General features: G+C 41.2%; 2 protein-coding genes across 11 annotated transcripts in view; both read right to left on the reverse strand.

The window, feature by feature from the left end:
- Positions 1-6,568: 6,568 nt before the first annotated feature.
- On the reverse strand, positions 6,569-7,558 carry LOC111828449 (hydroxyacyl-thioester dehydratase type 2, mitochondrial-like). Its single transcript, XM_023765000.1, has one exon. The coding sequence runs from the start codon at positions 7,525-7,527 to the stop codon at positions 7,021-7,023; it is 507 nt and encodes a 168-aa protein (XP_023620768.1). The 5' UTR covers positions 7,528-7,558; the 3' UTR covers positions 6,569-7,020.
- Positions 7,510-15,619, reverse strand: part of LOC102430461 (ribonuclease P protein subunit p14) — a 69,070-nt gene continuing 60,960 nt past the window's right edge. For 8 of the 10 annotated variants that reach the window (XM_023764989.1, XM_023764993.1, XM_023764991.1 and 5 more), the window contains exons 10-14: positions 13,762-13,859; positions 13,578-13,662; positions 8,928-9,004; positions 8,161-8,239; positions 7,510-7,703 (exon numbers count right to left, since the gene is read on the reverse strand). In XM_023764989.1, the coding sequence (XP_023620757.1) occupies positions 7,647-7,703; positions 8,161-8,239; positions 8,928-9,004; positions 13,578-13,662; positions 13,762-13,859 (396 nt within the window). In that variant the 3' untranslated portion in view covers positions 7,510-7,646. Of the gene's footprint in view, positions 7,704-8,160; positions 8,240-8,927; positions 9,005-13,577; positions 13,663-13,761; positions 13,862-15,241; positions 15,370-15,619 lie in introns of those variants that run through there. The other 2 variants (XM_023764999.1, XM_014466883.2) reach the window with 2 other exon arrangements.

Genomic DNA, 15,619 nt, shown 5'->3' on the forward strand with positions numbered 1-15,619 from the left:
GGACCCGCTCTTCTCCTTGGACCTTGCAGCCGCTCCGCTTCCGGTTGGTGCCCTTGGTCCTGGCCCTCCGACCCTCCGGCTCGCGGACACTTCACCCTCCCTAAGCATCACCTCCAGAGATCCTCAGATCCGAGGACACCGGGTCCTCTGCCCTATGATCCAGGGACCCTCAGGCCCACAGGTCCCCAAACCAAGCCGCTCAGTGTTGGGCTTGACACATTATGCCCTCAGAAGCTGGACTGTCAGACTTGAAACCTTTAAGCTGGACCTTTCCCACCCAGGCCTTTCAGACCCAAGGACCCTAAGACCCAGAAAAAAGGCCTTCAGGACGGGACCCTCAGTCTGCGCCCTGTAGATCCAGAGATTTTCTAAAAACAAGTCTCTCAAAGTCAGGTTTTAAGGGTATGTCTGCACCTCACTCTTCAGACCCAAGAACGTAAGAGCGGAGCCCTCTTAATTAGACCCCACAGTGGGAGCCCCTGGACTCCAGAACCCTCAGACCCAAGCTCTTTCGATTAACTGGGAACCTTAAAAACTGGGCCCTGGCCCAGGGACTCCCAGCCTCTACCCTTGGTCCAGCTCTTAGCTCAGTCCACAGGCCTTCAACCCTGAGAACCCCCAAACAAGATCCCTCAGACTTGGGGTCCTCATGAAGAATCTCAAACCCAGAGCCAGAGAACTTTGCGTCCAACTTCTTGGCCCCAAATTTGTCCTGCAGTCTGTCTGAACCCAAGGCCACAATACTGGCACTCCTTACCAGTGCCCCTACCTTTATCCTTTATCCCCCCCCCCCACACACACACACATACACGTAGAAATCCCACCCACCCTGCTCTCTCCTAGGGCAGCACCCCAGGATGATGCAGAGTTAGACTTGGAATTAGATGACCAGGATCTCCAGTGCTCTGGCATTTCCAGCTGTGTGACCTTGAAGCAGTTACTCAACCTCTCTGAGCCGAGCTCCCCATGTGTAAAACAGAAATAATACTTGTATGGAAAGGTTGATATGAAGAATGAAGTAGGATGGGAAAAGGCTTGGCATATAATAAAAGCTCAATATTACTTTCTTCCTGCCCTTCAGTTCACATAATAGAGGCTTTCTAACTCTTAACTTTGTATCCCCTAAATTTCTACATTTCAGACAAGAAAACAATGTTTCTTAGTAACAACACCAACCACCACCAATACCACAAAATTTGACATCACAGCAAAGGCCTAGTGTCTAAAGGGTACTCTCTCCAGATCTCAAACTGAATGGGATTGTTGGGCAATCCTAAGTGGCTATGGAGCCTTGGCAGAGTGACGTAGGGGCCAAAACCCAATGGATAAAGATATGACGAGGAAAGCATGGAACTTCGTGACTCAGTCCTAAAATAATCAGAACTCTTCCTGCATTCCATTTTTGTCAGAGTGTATTTATTTATTTTTAATTTTTTAATTGATTTCAGAGAGGAAGGGAGAGGGAGAGAGAGAGAGAAATATCAATGATAAGAGAGAATCATTGATTGGCTGCCTCTTGCACACCCCTCACTGGGGATCATATGCCCTGTCTGGGAATCGAACCACGACCTCCTGGTTCACAGGTCGAGCTCAACCACTGCGCCATGCTGGCCAGGCCCGGTCTATTAAAACAAAATCTTACATCACTTAGAGAGGATTCAACTTGTAACTTTTATTTTTTCATGCAAATGGATTATTTCATTGCCAGAATCACACATGCCCAAATTCTGCTTTAATCAATTCTCCAATCATGTGCACTGGCCATGCCAAAGCTCTTCTTGCATCCTGCTGGTGGGACTCTGCAATGCTCCAACCTTTCTAAAGGCACTTATTCGTTCAACAATTACTTACTGGGTACTTACCATGTAATAGGTCTGGTGCTGGGATTCAACAAGATTTATCAAGGGCTTTGCAAATGTTCTCACTCAGTAATTCTATATCTAGGAGGGTATCCTAAGGAAATAATCAGACATCAGTGGAAATATACAGCATGAGGATAAGGATCAAACAAGAGGGAACTGGACGAATCATGGTTAATCATAAATGGAATATTTTTCCATTATTAAAAATAAGATTAAAAAATCAGATTATCAAAGAATACAAAATGATGTTAAGAAATGCTCTTTATATAATAGTAGGTGGAAAAAAACAACTGTTGATTCTTGAACAATGCAGGTTTGAACTGTGCAGATCCACTTATCCCTGGATTTTTTTCAATAAATATAGTCCACCCTCAGTATCTCCAGTTTTGCATCCATAGATTGAACCAATTATAGACCAAAAACAGTATTTTGATCCATGGTTGGGAATCTGCAGATGCAGGGGGCTGACTATATGCTTTTTTAAATGCCTTTTTATATAAGGGCCTTGGGCATCTGCAGATTTGGGTACCCATGGGGGGGGTCCTGGAACCAATCCGATACCAAGGGTTGACTGTAGTTAAGTTTTGAGGTAGGTAAAAGTTATTTGTGGAATTTCAACTGCATGGGGGTCAGTGTCCCTAACCCCTGCATTGTTCAAGTGTCAACTGTATATGCATTTGTATGATACCAAGTTTTAAAAATATATATTATAGGAAAAACACCAAAATATTAACTTAGGGTTCCTAGAAAGTGGGATCACGATGCTTTCCATTTTTATGCTCTCCTGTTTTTCAAACTGTCTCTAATGGAGATAATTTACTTGTATGATTAGGGAAAAAAGCAGTATCATACAATGAGTTGCAAAGGTCATAAAATAACAGCCTTGTCTAGTCTTCCTCACTGGGAAAAGGAAACTGAAAGTGAGAAACCAGATATTGGATGGAATGAAACCAGAAACCAACTTTCAGTCTAGCCTTTCCCTTTCTCTGGAAATGCTTGCCTGAACTAAGCCCTTCAGAATAAATGCCATGGTGAACCTTATAATTTCATTTTCATCTTCCCAAATCAGTGCCTTGTCAGTGATCCTCTTAGGACCTTGAACTTAACTGGATCCCTAGATTCACTGGAGACCAGGCCCCAAACCCTACAACTGCCTCAACACCTGTTTGAGCTTTTGAAGTGGCTCACACAGCAAGGGGGGAACCCTCCCCAGGAATAACAAATCAAATTAGCTTTCCTTCCAGTCTCAGTCTGAGCAAAGCTAATGCATTATGCAGGACCTTCGCTTTTGCCACATACACGACTAGTCAGGGCTAGCAGGAAGCAACAAAAGATTTATATCTTTGTATGTTGCCAAATGTTAGATGGCCCATAGGTTATCTATACCTTGACGTTTGGCCAGATGGGCTGAAGATGAGTTTTAGTGAGGATGCTTTTAGACCTTGCAACTGCTCCACAAATCAAATCATAGAAGCTTGTGGAAAACTCAGTGCTTCCTAAGCAGCATCGCCTCCCGACTCAAAATGACTTTATTTCTTTAAATATTCAAACAAACAGAAAGACAGACAATCATAACACTGGTGCTTGGGTGCTCCTCTCCTAGGAGGGACTTTGGAGCTACCATTTATTTTCTCCTGGTGCTTTCATATCCCTGACGACTCGAAACTTCATGATCTGGATAGAAAAACAAAATTCAACTCAAATTTGATCTTATTTCTCTTACGTGTTGATATTGCCCATCACATTGCAGAGGAATATTCCCAAGGTTTCTAAGGTCCTGTGAACTATCATAGCTAAGAGGCACCTAGAAATTGACTATGGGACCTCCTATAATCCAGCTCTATTCATGCAGTGTCAACATTCGTTTTGGGTTTTCCTGTGATTTGAACTTAAATTTCTTCGAGTTGATTTTGCTCCAAGCTGAAGTTTCACTGAAGACGTTGAGAATTCTTGTCTCTGCTGTGTTTGTAACCCCGATGAAGACAAGCCAAGAACAAAGGAAGTAAAACATCTGGGGCCCTGGAGACGTTCAAGTGCAGCCCAAGAGACATTCCACAGTGCTCCCATTCTGCCCAGACAGAGCCAGTTCATAAATTCTGCCAACACACGAGGCAGTCAGAGTGGCACAGCTGCTCAGAGTGACAGCCCTTGGTGGAGTATGTTTTAACATAAAAATTTAATAGATGTAATTTAATAGCAATTTTCTTTGGGAGTAAATTGCTCTGAATCATACTCTAAGAACCTTAAAAAAAATAGTAATTTAGCACAAAATGAAAACCTGTGGTTACCTAAAAGGTACCAGCGTGCATTTAGCAATTTCTTGTTTTCCTAGATGAATATACAAGTCAAGTCCGCAAGATGAATGGTGGCTGTGGTGAGGCTTTCTCCGCTGTTACTCAAGATTTGCTGCTCAGAAAAAGAAACATATTACCAATATGGAAATGTTTCTAATAGAATATAAAAATCTGTTAAGCAATTTTCCAGTACATTAGGCTGAAATTGCTTAAGATGAGTATATCTTCCTGTGACAATCAAACATTGCATAATTTGTAGTCTTATAATGCCCCTATGTGGAAAGTGCTAGCACACTTTGGCCTGCTATTTTAGTCAGTCATTTGTACTCACTGCCATGTGTGACCTCACATGGTCAAAGCCATCTCTGTTATCTGGAAGATTTCCTAATTTCAGGGTCACCCACACTTTCATTAGAAGTCATTCTTCCCAGCAGCTTACCCGTACAGGATTCAAAATGAAAAAGCCAACCCGCTAGTTTTTTTTCTTTTTTTTCTTTTGCTAGTTTTTCTTATTGCCAGCTTTAACATAGCTGGTTTGAAAATCTTGGCTCTGAGTAAAAATAACAAATCATCATTTACAGAGAAGCATCCCTAACTTCTTGCCTACTCACCTATTCAACTTTTTACTGATTTATAGAGATCAAAGATCATGACACCTCGGGGGCATTAAAGAAAAAGGAAATGAGCTTGAGAAAATACTTTCGAGTTATACAATATAAATCAGCTAACAGCCAGTTCTGACACCCCTTCCCACCCATCCCCAAATATTTGGCCTGCACATAATTTTTCATCTTTAGAATAACTCTTTCAGTAAATCTGCTCTGGAGACAAATAATCACTGAATGTCAACTTAGAAAAAGGGCAGGAATAGGTATGGGTGGAAGCCATAAAGTAATAGTATAGAGGAAAATGCTACAACTGTAGCAGGGAATAAGATCTAGAACATTCTGAATATAAGAAAAATTCTATAGAATGTTTCCAGATACTTTTAATGGCCATAAAGATACTATTCTAGAAAATGACATTGATTTAGTAATGGGAACATTGTAAGACACAGGGTGATGTAAAAAAGAAATGTTTGCAGCCAGGCAGGCCTGTCTGAATCCCAGCTCTCCTGCATACTCACTGTACAACCCTGGGCAAGTCACGCAGCATTAGTCTGTTTCCTTGCCTATAAAATAGGACAACATGAGTTTAACTTCACAAAGTTGTTCAAAGGATTAATGTAGAAAATAGGCTCATCAAGTATTGAAGAAATGGTAGCTATTAGTATTAATGATGATATCACACTCCATTTCAAGACTGCTGCTAAGTCAGAGAATGAGTTCTATAGAATTTGAATATGGCTTCAGTCCACATTTTGTGCAAGTTCCCCATTTTTTCAACGTATATCAAATTTTCAACATGTGCAGTGTTTTATCTATCAGCAAGCCTTCTTCCGGTGGATATGAGCCTGTGAATGCTGCCCACTCTGAAATGCATGAGAATGGCACCCTTGTTTCTCACATTGATTTTGATTATTTTTACTTCAGTCACAAACTAGAGTATGGTACAATATTAAACAAGTTTAAAAATACTTTATACACATCACTGCCCTCTAGTGACTAGAATTCTTTCAAGTAATCCATTTAACTGATCCCCTGAATATAAAAAACTAAAATAAAAATCTAGTTACTTATCTACTAGCAGGAGAAAAAACCTTTTTCCAGGAAATGTGGGTTGATCCAACCAATTACACTTGATCTTACTTTCCTGATCAAAGCATCTAGGTATGGTCAGAGCCATTCAGGTGGGCCACAAGCATGTTCCGTTACAGATTGTCTTAAAAGGATTAGCTGTGTTGGGGATGACTATTGAATACTAACACATTAGGCACATTTTCTCTTTAATGCCCCCCAACTCTGAAGAACTTGGCCTCCACGTTGTTCCTTATACTTTTTATTTCTTATAAATTTTTTTACAATAAGTACATATTATTTACATATGGGGGGTGGGGGGGACCACATTATCAAGGGAGGGAGAAAATAATCTGGATTGCTAAAATAGAAATTTTGCACTCAAGAACTATTCCAGGTTTAAAATACCATCCTGAAAGACTGGCCTGTTTACCTGCAGGCCAGTTAGCTTTAAACTCAGGAAAACCTCTAACCTCATTCACAGGGGAGAAGGAACAATAGTAGTAGCTACTGTTTACAGGCTAGGCCTTGTGCTTTGCTATTTGTATCTCCAACAATCCTGTGGTAGGTGTCATTACCCCCATTTTGTAGATTAGACCAAAAGTTTACATAACTGAGTTTAAATATTTCTCTTATAACAAGAAACCATCTGAGAGGCACGTTCCACTTGAAGGTTAAGCAAGATGCCATCCTGGTATAAACAGTAACAAATTACAAAAGACTCTGACCCAGAAACTACTGAAGAACAGTATCTAAATATTTATTGGTAAAAGACAGGTGTTCAAAGATTACCCAACTCCTATTCTAATTGCTGTCAAAAATTAAAATGCTACCTAGCTATAAATTCACTGAGAAATTTATTCGATGCAGATATAGGTAAGTTTGTGTTATCCAAATGCAAATTTAACTTGGTTTGAAATCCTAAAATTAGAACCTTGAGCTAAATGATAACTTTCCCCATATTTTTTCAAATTTACAAACTTAGATGATAAATAGACTCATCTGTATGAAACATAAGGCCAAATTAGAAAGTGGACATGTGAACCCCTCGCTACCTGCTGCCCTCCCCCGCTGTGGGCTGCTGGGGCTGCTGGCCACTCCTTGTTGAAGAGCAGCAATCCGTTTTCCTCAGAGGCTCTTCAATAACAGTAACACTGATGCCTGAACTTGCATCTTTAAACACATATTTCAGGGTTTGGAAGCTTCTGGGACCATAACTTTCACGCAGCCTTCCATAACAGTCTTTTCACTTTCTCTTACAAAGCATGACACAGCAATAACTGCAATGAACCGCTTCAGCCTTTGCACTTCTGCAGAAGCTACAACAACTTCTCCAACATACAAAGGGGCTGGAAAGTGAATTTCCTGGGAAATAAATACACAGCCTGGGCCTGGCATTTTAGTACCCAGGAGAGCTGAAATAAGTCCATTGATCAAAACTCCATGCACAATTGTCTTTCCAAACTTGGTGTGCTTTGCAAAATCTTCATTTAAATGCAAAGGATTAACATCCCCTGTTAGTTCTGAGAAGGCAACCACATCCCTTTGTGTGAAGGCTCTGCTGAGTTCAGCCCGGTCTCCAACTCGGATGTGCATATGCTGAAAGTGCTGCCTGCTTACAACTGGTTGGTTCAGGCAGATTCTCCTCTGAAGGCTACACCACCAAAGACGACAGCTGGAAATTACGGGGAACATCTTCGGCACCCTCAAATTCCATCAACAGGAGCGCTGAGCCTGTTTCAGTCATCAAGCATTATGCTGGCACCAAAAGATAGTTTTGAGAGCAGAGGAATGTTTCTGGAATTGAAGACCATTCAATCCAATACTAGTTCCCTACTATTACCAGATAATGCAAGGAGAAATGGAGAAACCTATAATAGAAAGAAAAATGTTTACACAGTTATCAGGAGAAAATTGCACTGAAACGCAGGGCAATGTAGAAACATGGCTAGCTTACAGAATAAGCCAACCTGATGCAGTAGCATTTTAACAAGCATTCTGAGAGGTAGCCATAGGTAAGCAAGTGGTCATGATGAGCTCAGAAAGAGCGCTCCAATACACAAGTCACTAGGCATTATGCAGTAAGTGAAAGTTAAGATTTCTCCACAAGGTTCCAAGTTTTATCCCAAAACTCTTCCCATACATTCTACACTCTAAGTGCTTTGCCTCATGTTTCCAGAAGCAATGAATGCCTGGGTTCCCCTCCCTCCCCACTGGATGACAGTAACCAAACTAGAGTTATACAAGCAGAAAAATGGAACACATTCTAAAAAGCAGTTTGATCCACTACTCAGCCTTGTTTGGAATATGTGAAGCAATAGTCTTTACCTGAATCACTCTGAAGGCACATTTCTTGCCTTTATAGGATCCTAACAGGGTCAAAGAGCTCCACAACCTGACAAGACCACTGCAGAAAAATTGAGAAAGCATAAAGATGTGTCCCTACAACATCTCCCAAGTACTTTTGTTTGTGACAGTTCAGAAAACTCAATTTAAATGAGAAAACTTTAAAGCATAGTATACTATCGGCAGAGAATAAAATGAACCACAATTAGAAATGTTTCTAAAATATATATTTCTCAATTTTAAAATAATACTAATTTCTTTTTTTATATATTTTTTAATTAATTTCAGAGAGGAAGGGGGGGGGGGAGAGAGAGAAACAGAGAGAGAGAGAGAGAGAGAGAGAGAGAAACATCAATGATGAGAATCATTGATCGGCTGCCTCCTGCACACCTCCTACTGGGGATTGAGCCTGGAACCTGGGCATGTGCCCTTGACCATAATCGATCCCAGGACCCTTCAGTCTGTAGGCCGATGCTCTATCCACTGAGCCAAACCGGCTAGGGCTATATCTCTGAAGTTGCAACCATCACCATCAATTGGGAAACACTACAATTGTAAGCAAATCCACGTTTTGCTCTCTAGGGTGTAAGCTCCTGCTAGATGATGTTCATGTTCTCCGCAGTTTAAACTTCCAAAAGCTGCTCAGAGTTCACAATGACAAAGCTCTTCTTATTCTCAGAAAAGAGCATTTTGGCTCTATTTCCCCACCCATCTCTGCTCTGTTATACTAGAAATGCTGTTTGTCGTACCTGCTACATATTCTCAAGATGGCTGACAAGGTCTCCTCTTCGTAGGTTAGGATGTCCAAGGGTAAGGCAGCGTCAACCTAAGTATGGGACAATGCTATTAGCAGACTATTACCTTCATCAGTCTAGAATCTAGTACAGGGGTGGGCAAACTTTTTGACTCGAGGGCCACAATGGGTTCTTAAACTGGACCAGAGGGCCGGAACAAAAGCATGGATGGAGTGTTTGTGTGAACTAATATAAATTCAAAGTAAACATCATTACATAAAAGGGTACGGTCTTTTTTTTTTAGTTTTATTCATTTCAAACGGGCTGGATCCGGCCCGTGGGCCGTAGTTTGCCCACGGCTGATCTAGTAACTAATCCTGTCAATTGCTTTCCTCCTCCAAAAAGAAGCAGTATTTTATTGAATGACACTGGAGTATTGGACCTACTTATTTATAACTCTTCACGGCCTGGGATGTTCTTCCTGTAACTCTTCACATTGCTAATGCCTCTTCACCTTTCAAGTCTTCATTTAAATTGTTCCCTCCAGATCCCCAAGATGAAGCTCAATCACTTGCTTTGCTCTCTCACATACAGGTCCCACATATAATAGTCATCATTTTTTTGCCATTAATTGTTCAACCTGGTTGCTACCCAACATAATCAAGACCATTAGTCCATGAGACAGAGGCCGTGTAGGTTTATAGCTATATCCCTAGGAGCCAGGTTTTATACCTGACATGGAAAGGATACAAAGTTTTCTTAAATTAAAAAAAAAAATCATTTTATTTTTTATTGAATTTATTGGGGTGACATTGGTTAATAAAATTATATAGGTTTTAGGTTACAATTCTAGAATACATTCTCTGTATATTGTTGTTTTTTAAAAAATTGATTTCAGAGAGAAGGGAAAGGGAGAGAAAGAAACATCAATGATGAAAAATAATAATCAGTTGGCTGTCTCCTGCTTGCTCCTCCCTGGGAATGGAGCTTGTAACCCAGGCATGTGCCCTGACTGGGAATCATTGAACCGTGTCCCCCTGGTTCATGAGTCGACACTCAACCACTAAGCCACACCAGCTGGGCACATTCTCTGTATATTGTATTGTTCACCACCCCAAGTTTTTCTTAAACCTTTGACTTTCAAAAATTAGAGTCTCAGGCAATTACAAAGAAATGTACAGGAAGGTTCCATGCACCTTCTACCCAGGCTCCCCCAATGCTAACATCTTGTATAATATAGTACGATATTAAAACCAGGAAACTGAAATTGATAAACCAGAGTTTATTCAGATTTTACCATTTATATATGCACTCATCTTTGTTTGCTTATGTGTATGCATATGCATAGTTCTTTGCAATTTTATCACATAGGTAGTTTCATGTAACCACCACAATCAAGATAAAGAACTATACCACTGCCCTAGCCGGTTTGGCTGTGGATGGAGCTTTGGCCTGCGGACTGAAGGGTCCCAGGTTCGATTCCGGTCAAGGGCACATGCCTGGGTTGTGAGCTCGATCCCCAGTAGGGGGCGTGCAGGAGGCAGCCGATCAGTAATTCTTTCTCATTATTGATGTTTCTATCTTTGTCTCCCTCTCCCTTCCTCTCTGAAATCAATAAAAATATATTTTAAAAAAAAGGAACTATATCACCACCACAGGCTCTTTCCTTCTACCCCCTTACAGCCACACCTACTCCTAAATTTCTCCAGTTTATACATTTATGTTATTTTAAGAGCATAATATAAATGAAATCACCCAGTCCATTTCATTTGGGATTGGCTTTTCACTTAGTAAAACTCTCTGGAGATTTGGTCAAGTTGTTGTATCGATAGTTTGTTCCTTTTTATTACTGAGTATATTCCATAGTATGAGTGTATTATAGTTTAACTATTCACCCATTGAAGGACATCTGGCTTATTTCTACTTTTAGGTTCTTACTAATAAAGCTGTTATGAACATGCATATACAAGTTTTGGTGGAAAGTTGTTTTCATTTCTCTAGAATAAATGCTCAGGTGTGCAACTGCTATGTTATATGATGGGTACATGTTTAGTCTGTTTAAGGCAGGGATGGGGAACCTTTTTTCAGCCAAAGGCCATTTGGATATTTATAGCATTATTTGCAGGCCGTACAAAATTATCAACCTAAAAATTAGCCTATTACTTCTTCTATCCTAGGCCCTTCTTTGCTTCACTGCCCCCAGCTTTAATAAAGGTACTCTCAAAATAAAAAATAAACTGCCCAACTGTGTTCCAAAGAGGCTGTACATCTTACATTCCCACAACTAATGAATGAATAATTCAGTTTCTCTGCTTCCTCACCAGCATTTAGTGTTATCACTATTTTTTATTTGTCATTCTTCTAGATGTGTAGCAATATCTCATTGTGTTTAAAAAAATTTAATTGCCTTGAGAGAGGAAGGGGTGGGGTGGGAGGGAGAAACATGGATCTGCCCAATACATAACTCATTTATGTATTCACTGGTTGATTCTTGTATGTGCCCTGACCTGGGCTCGAATCTGCAACCTTGGTCTATTGGGACGACTCTCAACCAACTGAGCAACCAGGCCCCGGCTCACTGTGTTTTTAATGTACATTTCCCCAATGGTTAATGATACCGAGTATCTTTTCACTCATGTGCTTGTTTGCCAACTGTACATCCTTTTGAGTGCAATATCTATTCATGTCTTTTACCCATTTCCTTAATTGTATTGTTTGGTCTTTTCTTAATTGTAGTTTGAGTTTTGAGAGTTTTTTTTTTTAATATATTTTATTGATTTTTTTACAGAGAGGAAGGGAGAAGGATAGAGAGTTAGAAACATCGATGAGAGAGAAACATCGATCAGCTGCCTCCTGCACACCCCGTACTGGGAATGTGCCCACAACCAAGGTACATGCCTACATGCCCTTGACCGGAATCGAACCTGGGACCCTTGAGTCCACAGGCCGACGCTCTATCCACTGAGCCAAACCGGTTAGGGCTTGAGAGTTTTTTTTAACACATTCTAGATATTAGTTCTTTGTCAGGTATGTGGTTTGCAAATATTTCCCGAGTCTGTAATCTCTTTCCATCCTCTTAACTGAGTATTTTGTGGAATAAAAGTTTTTAATTTTGATAAGATGCTTAGCAGATTTTGATTTGGTAGAATATATGAATCAAGAAATAACTTCCTGCCGAAGCCGGTTTGGCTCAGTGGATAGAGCGTCGGCCTGCGGACTGAAGGGTCCCAGGTTCGATTCCGGTCAAGGGCATGTACCTTGGTTGTGGGCACATTCCTAGTACGGGGTGTGCAGGAGGCAGCTGATCGATGTTTCTCTCTCATTGATGTTTCTAACTCTCTATCCTTCTCCCTTCCTCTCTGTAAAAAAATCAATAAAATATATTAAAAAAAAAAAGAAAGAAAGAACTTCCTGAAAATCATCTGTCTTGGTTCTCTCTCAAAACTCTACTTGCTTTCAAGTGAATGCTAACACAGGACTGCTCAAAGTGCTGGTCCGTGATAAGATAAGGAGCTGCATCGGAATGTAAATCAACAATATCAGTAAGCACACCTTTTAGTTCAGCTGATTTGTTCACAGGGAGACTTTTTCAGTAAAGGAAATGTGTGCTAATTTACATTCTACTGGGAGCCACAAATCTTTAAAATGGGCAAAGAAAACCCATCAGCTGTCAGTCTCAAATGTACTTTGAATAGCACTGCACTAAAATAAACATTTGTCATAAAAATGAGTTCCTTGTCAAAAAGAAGGCAGGTTAGCCTGGCTGGTGTTGCTCAGTAGTTGAGTGTTGAGACCTACGAACCAGGACAACATGGTTCATTCCCAGTCATGCCTGAGTTTCGGACTAGATCCCCAGTAGGGGGTGTGCAGGAGGCAGCCAATCAGTGATTCTCTCTTATCATTGACTAGAGCAGTGGTTCTCAACCTTCCTAATGCCACGACCCTTTAATATAGTTTCTCATGTTGTGATGAACCCCAACCATAAAATTATTTTCGTTGCTACTTCATAACTGTAATTTTGCTACTGTTATGAATAGTAATGTAAATATCTGATATCCAGGATGTATTTTCATTGTTACAAATTGAACATAATTAAAGCATAGTGATTAATCACAAAAACAATATGTAATTATATATGTGTTTTCCGATGGTCTTAGGGCAACCCCTGTGAAAGGGTCGTTCGACTCCTAAAGGGGTCGCGACCCACAGGTTGAGAACCGCTGGACTAGAGCCCTGGTGCATGACATTCGTGCACTGGGAGGGCGGGGGGGGGGGGGGGTCCCTCATCCCCGACTGCCCTCTAGCAGTCCAGGACCCCTCGGGGTCCTTAGCACTGCTGTGGAGGCAAGAAAGGCTCCCACTACCGCCACTGTGCTTGCCAGCCATGAGTCTGGCTTCTGCCCCCTGGTGGTCAGTGTGCATCATAGCAACTGGTCTATCCACAGTTCAGTTGATTTGCATTAGGGTTTTATTACATAGGATGTTTCTATCCCTCTTCCTTTCTCTCTAAAATCAATAAAAAATATATTTTTTTAAAAAGCATATCAGAACATACCTACCAAATATTCATCATTTCTGACATTTCAAATATGGTTTCAAAGTTTAAAATGTTTGGAAAAATGTTCTTTCAGTATTTATTACAAAGATCTTAGGAATGGTCCATACCTCCCCAAATAGGTCCTTCAGGGCTGAAATAAGCAGCTGTTTGAACTGTGCAACATTCAGTCCAACCCCATGTTCTTGAAATTCTCTGTAAAAAACATTGAAAAGAAAAAATACATTGCATTAAATTTCATGCTATTCAGATTCATAAAAGAATAAAAAGGAGAACTTAGGAGACTGAACTTACAGGCAGACTTTCATGTAGTGGTGCTCAGAGGGATTTTTGTAAACTATCCTCTCATATGTGGCAGCTGGGGCTGGCATCTTTTCCAATCCTGACTGCACCTACATTGAGTCAACAGGGCTAGAAATTAGCAAGGTACATGCTATTTTTCACTTTTTAGATGAGCATCTGACCTGTTTGTTTTTTTAAAAGAACTCCTAAGGACAGTAACTCATCCAATTTTGATCAAACTAAGGTAACTCATGCAGACACAAAGGAAGTTTCTGTATTTTATAATATGCCAGACTACTGTATTCTTATTTAAATTCTAATAATATAATCCCGCCGTATATTTTCCACTACTGAGTACCCAGCTCTGCACTACATGCTTCACATGCCTTAGGTCATGTCTTCAAAATGCTCCTATGAGGTAAAGCTGTTTTCATTCCCATTTCTGAGAAGAGGACACTGAGGCTTGGCAGAAATAGGCAACAGCTGCCCAAGGGCATCCAGAGATTCCAACTACGCCTGAGTGTTCTCAAGACCAAAGGAAAGGCTAAGAGGAGTAAAATCTGGGATCTAAAGGCCCTCCTCTTGTTTTCTGTCAGTCAACACAGAATATGAACAGGACCATGAGAGGCCACAGGTAGTCCCACCGTCCCCTCCCACGCTGGGTCTGCAAATTCTCAGTCCAGAGGTTAGGTCGGCACAGGTCTATTTGGCAGCCCCATGACGAACTGAGCTTAAACAGCAAGGGGCTGAGAAGAGGAATTCCTGAATGGGCCCCCAGTGCCACTTCTCACAGATCAGCAACTCTCAGGAATTCAGATCTCGCTGATCTCCGTGTGGAGAATCCCTATCCTTGGCTCCACTCCTACCTCCCTCTCCTTCTGGAGAGCTCCTGTTCATCCTTCAAATTTTAGCTTAGAGCTCCTCTCCCAGGAGGCTCACCACTTGCAGGGAGCCCTTCTCTGACACCCTGTTCTAAGTTAGGCTCCTTTGTTATGCAATCTCTTAACACTGTCCATTTGTGTAATATCTGGTTCCCCTACTAAAGGGACCAGGAAACAGGCCCCCTAAGGAAAGGGACTTCCTGAAAGTCACAAAGCTAAAGACCAGCATTTGCCAAAACCTCTTGTGGGTCAGGCCCAGTTCCACCATTTCCAATGACAACCACCAGAGAAAATGAGAAGTCAGGGTCAGGGAGCCATATCCAACTAACCATCCCACAAACATGAGTATCTACTGCAGCGGTTCTCAACCTGTGGGTCTCGACCCTTTGGGGGTCAAACGACCCTTTCACAGGGGTCGCCTAAGACCATCGGAAAACACATATATAATTACATATTGTTTTGTGATTAATCACTATGCTTTAATTATGTTCAATTTGTAACAATGAAATTGGGGGTCACCACAACATGAGGAACTGTATTAAAGGGTCGCGGCATTAGGAAGGTTGAGAACCACTGATCTACTGTGTCTGCAGTAAGTACTCAACACTTACTAAATACGGAAGTGACTGAATCAATGGTGCAAGTGTTCGGTCTTTATGTTCAACCGTATCTTTGACTTCAGGACCACAACGATGGTTACCTGGTGCTTCTTCTCAAATCGCTGGTCGTCGTCCCGTCCCCACCCACACGGCGCCAAGTTGAAAAATTCTGCAATATCCCACATAACCTATTATAAATATGTACTCGATCATTCGGCCAATGATATACTTCTAGTGACTACTGCCTAATCTATGAGAAGCTCATGCAAGAATCATTCCACACCACTCTCGCATGCGCTGAATGTTTCAGACATATATCATACTACATGAAGATGTGAGAATACCTCTACAGCACTCGCTGGTTTGGACTGCATTGCTTTGAGCAACGTC

Source organism: Myotis lucifugus, unplaced genomic scaffold (genome assembly GCF_000147115.1).
Source record: "Myotis lucifugus unplaced genomic scaffold, Myoluc2.0 scaffold_366, whole genome shotgun sequence".
Classification (NCBI taxonomy): Eukaryota; Metazoa; Chordata; class Mammalia; order Chiroptera; family Vespertilionidae; genus Myotis; species Myotis lucifugus.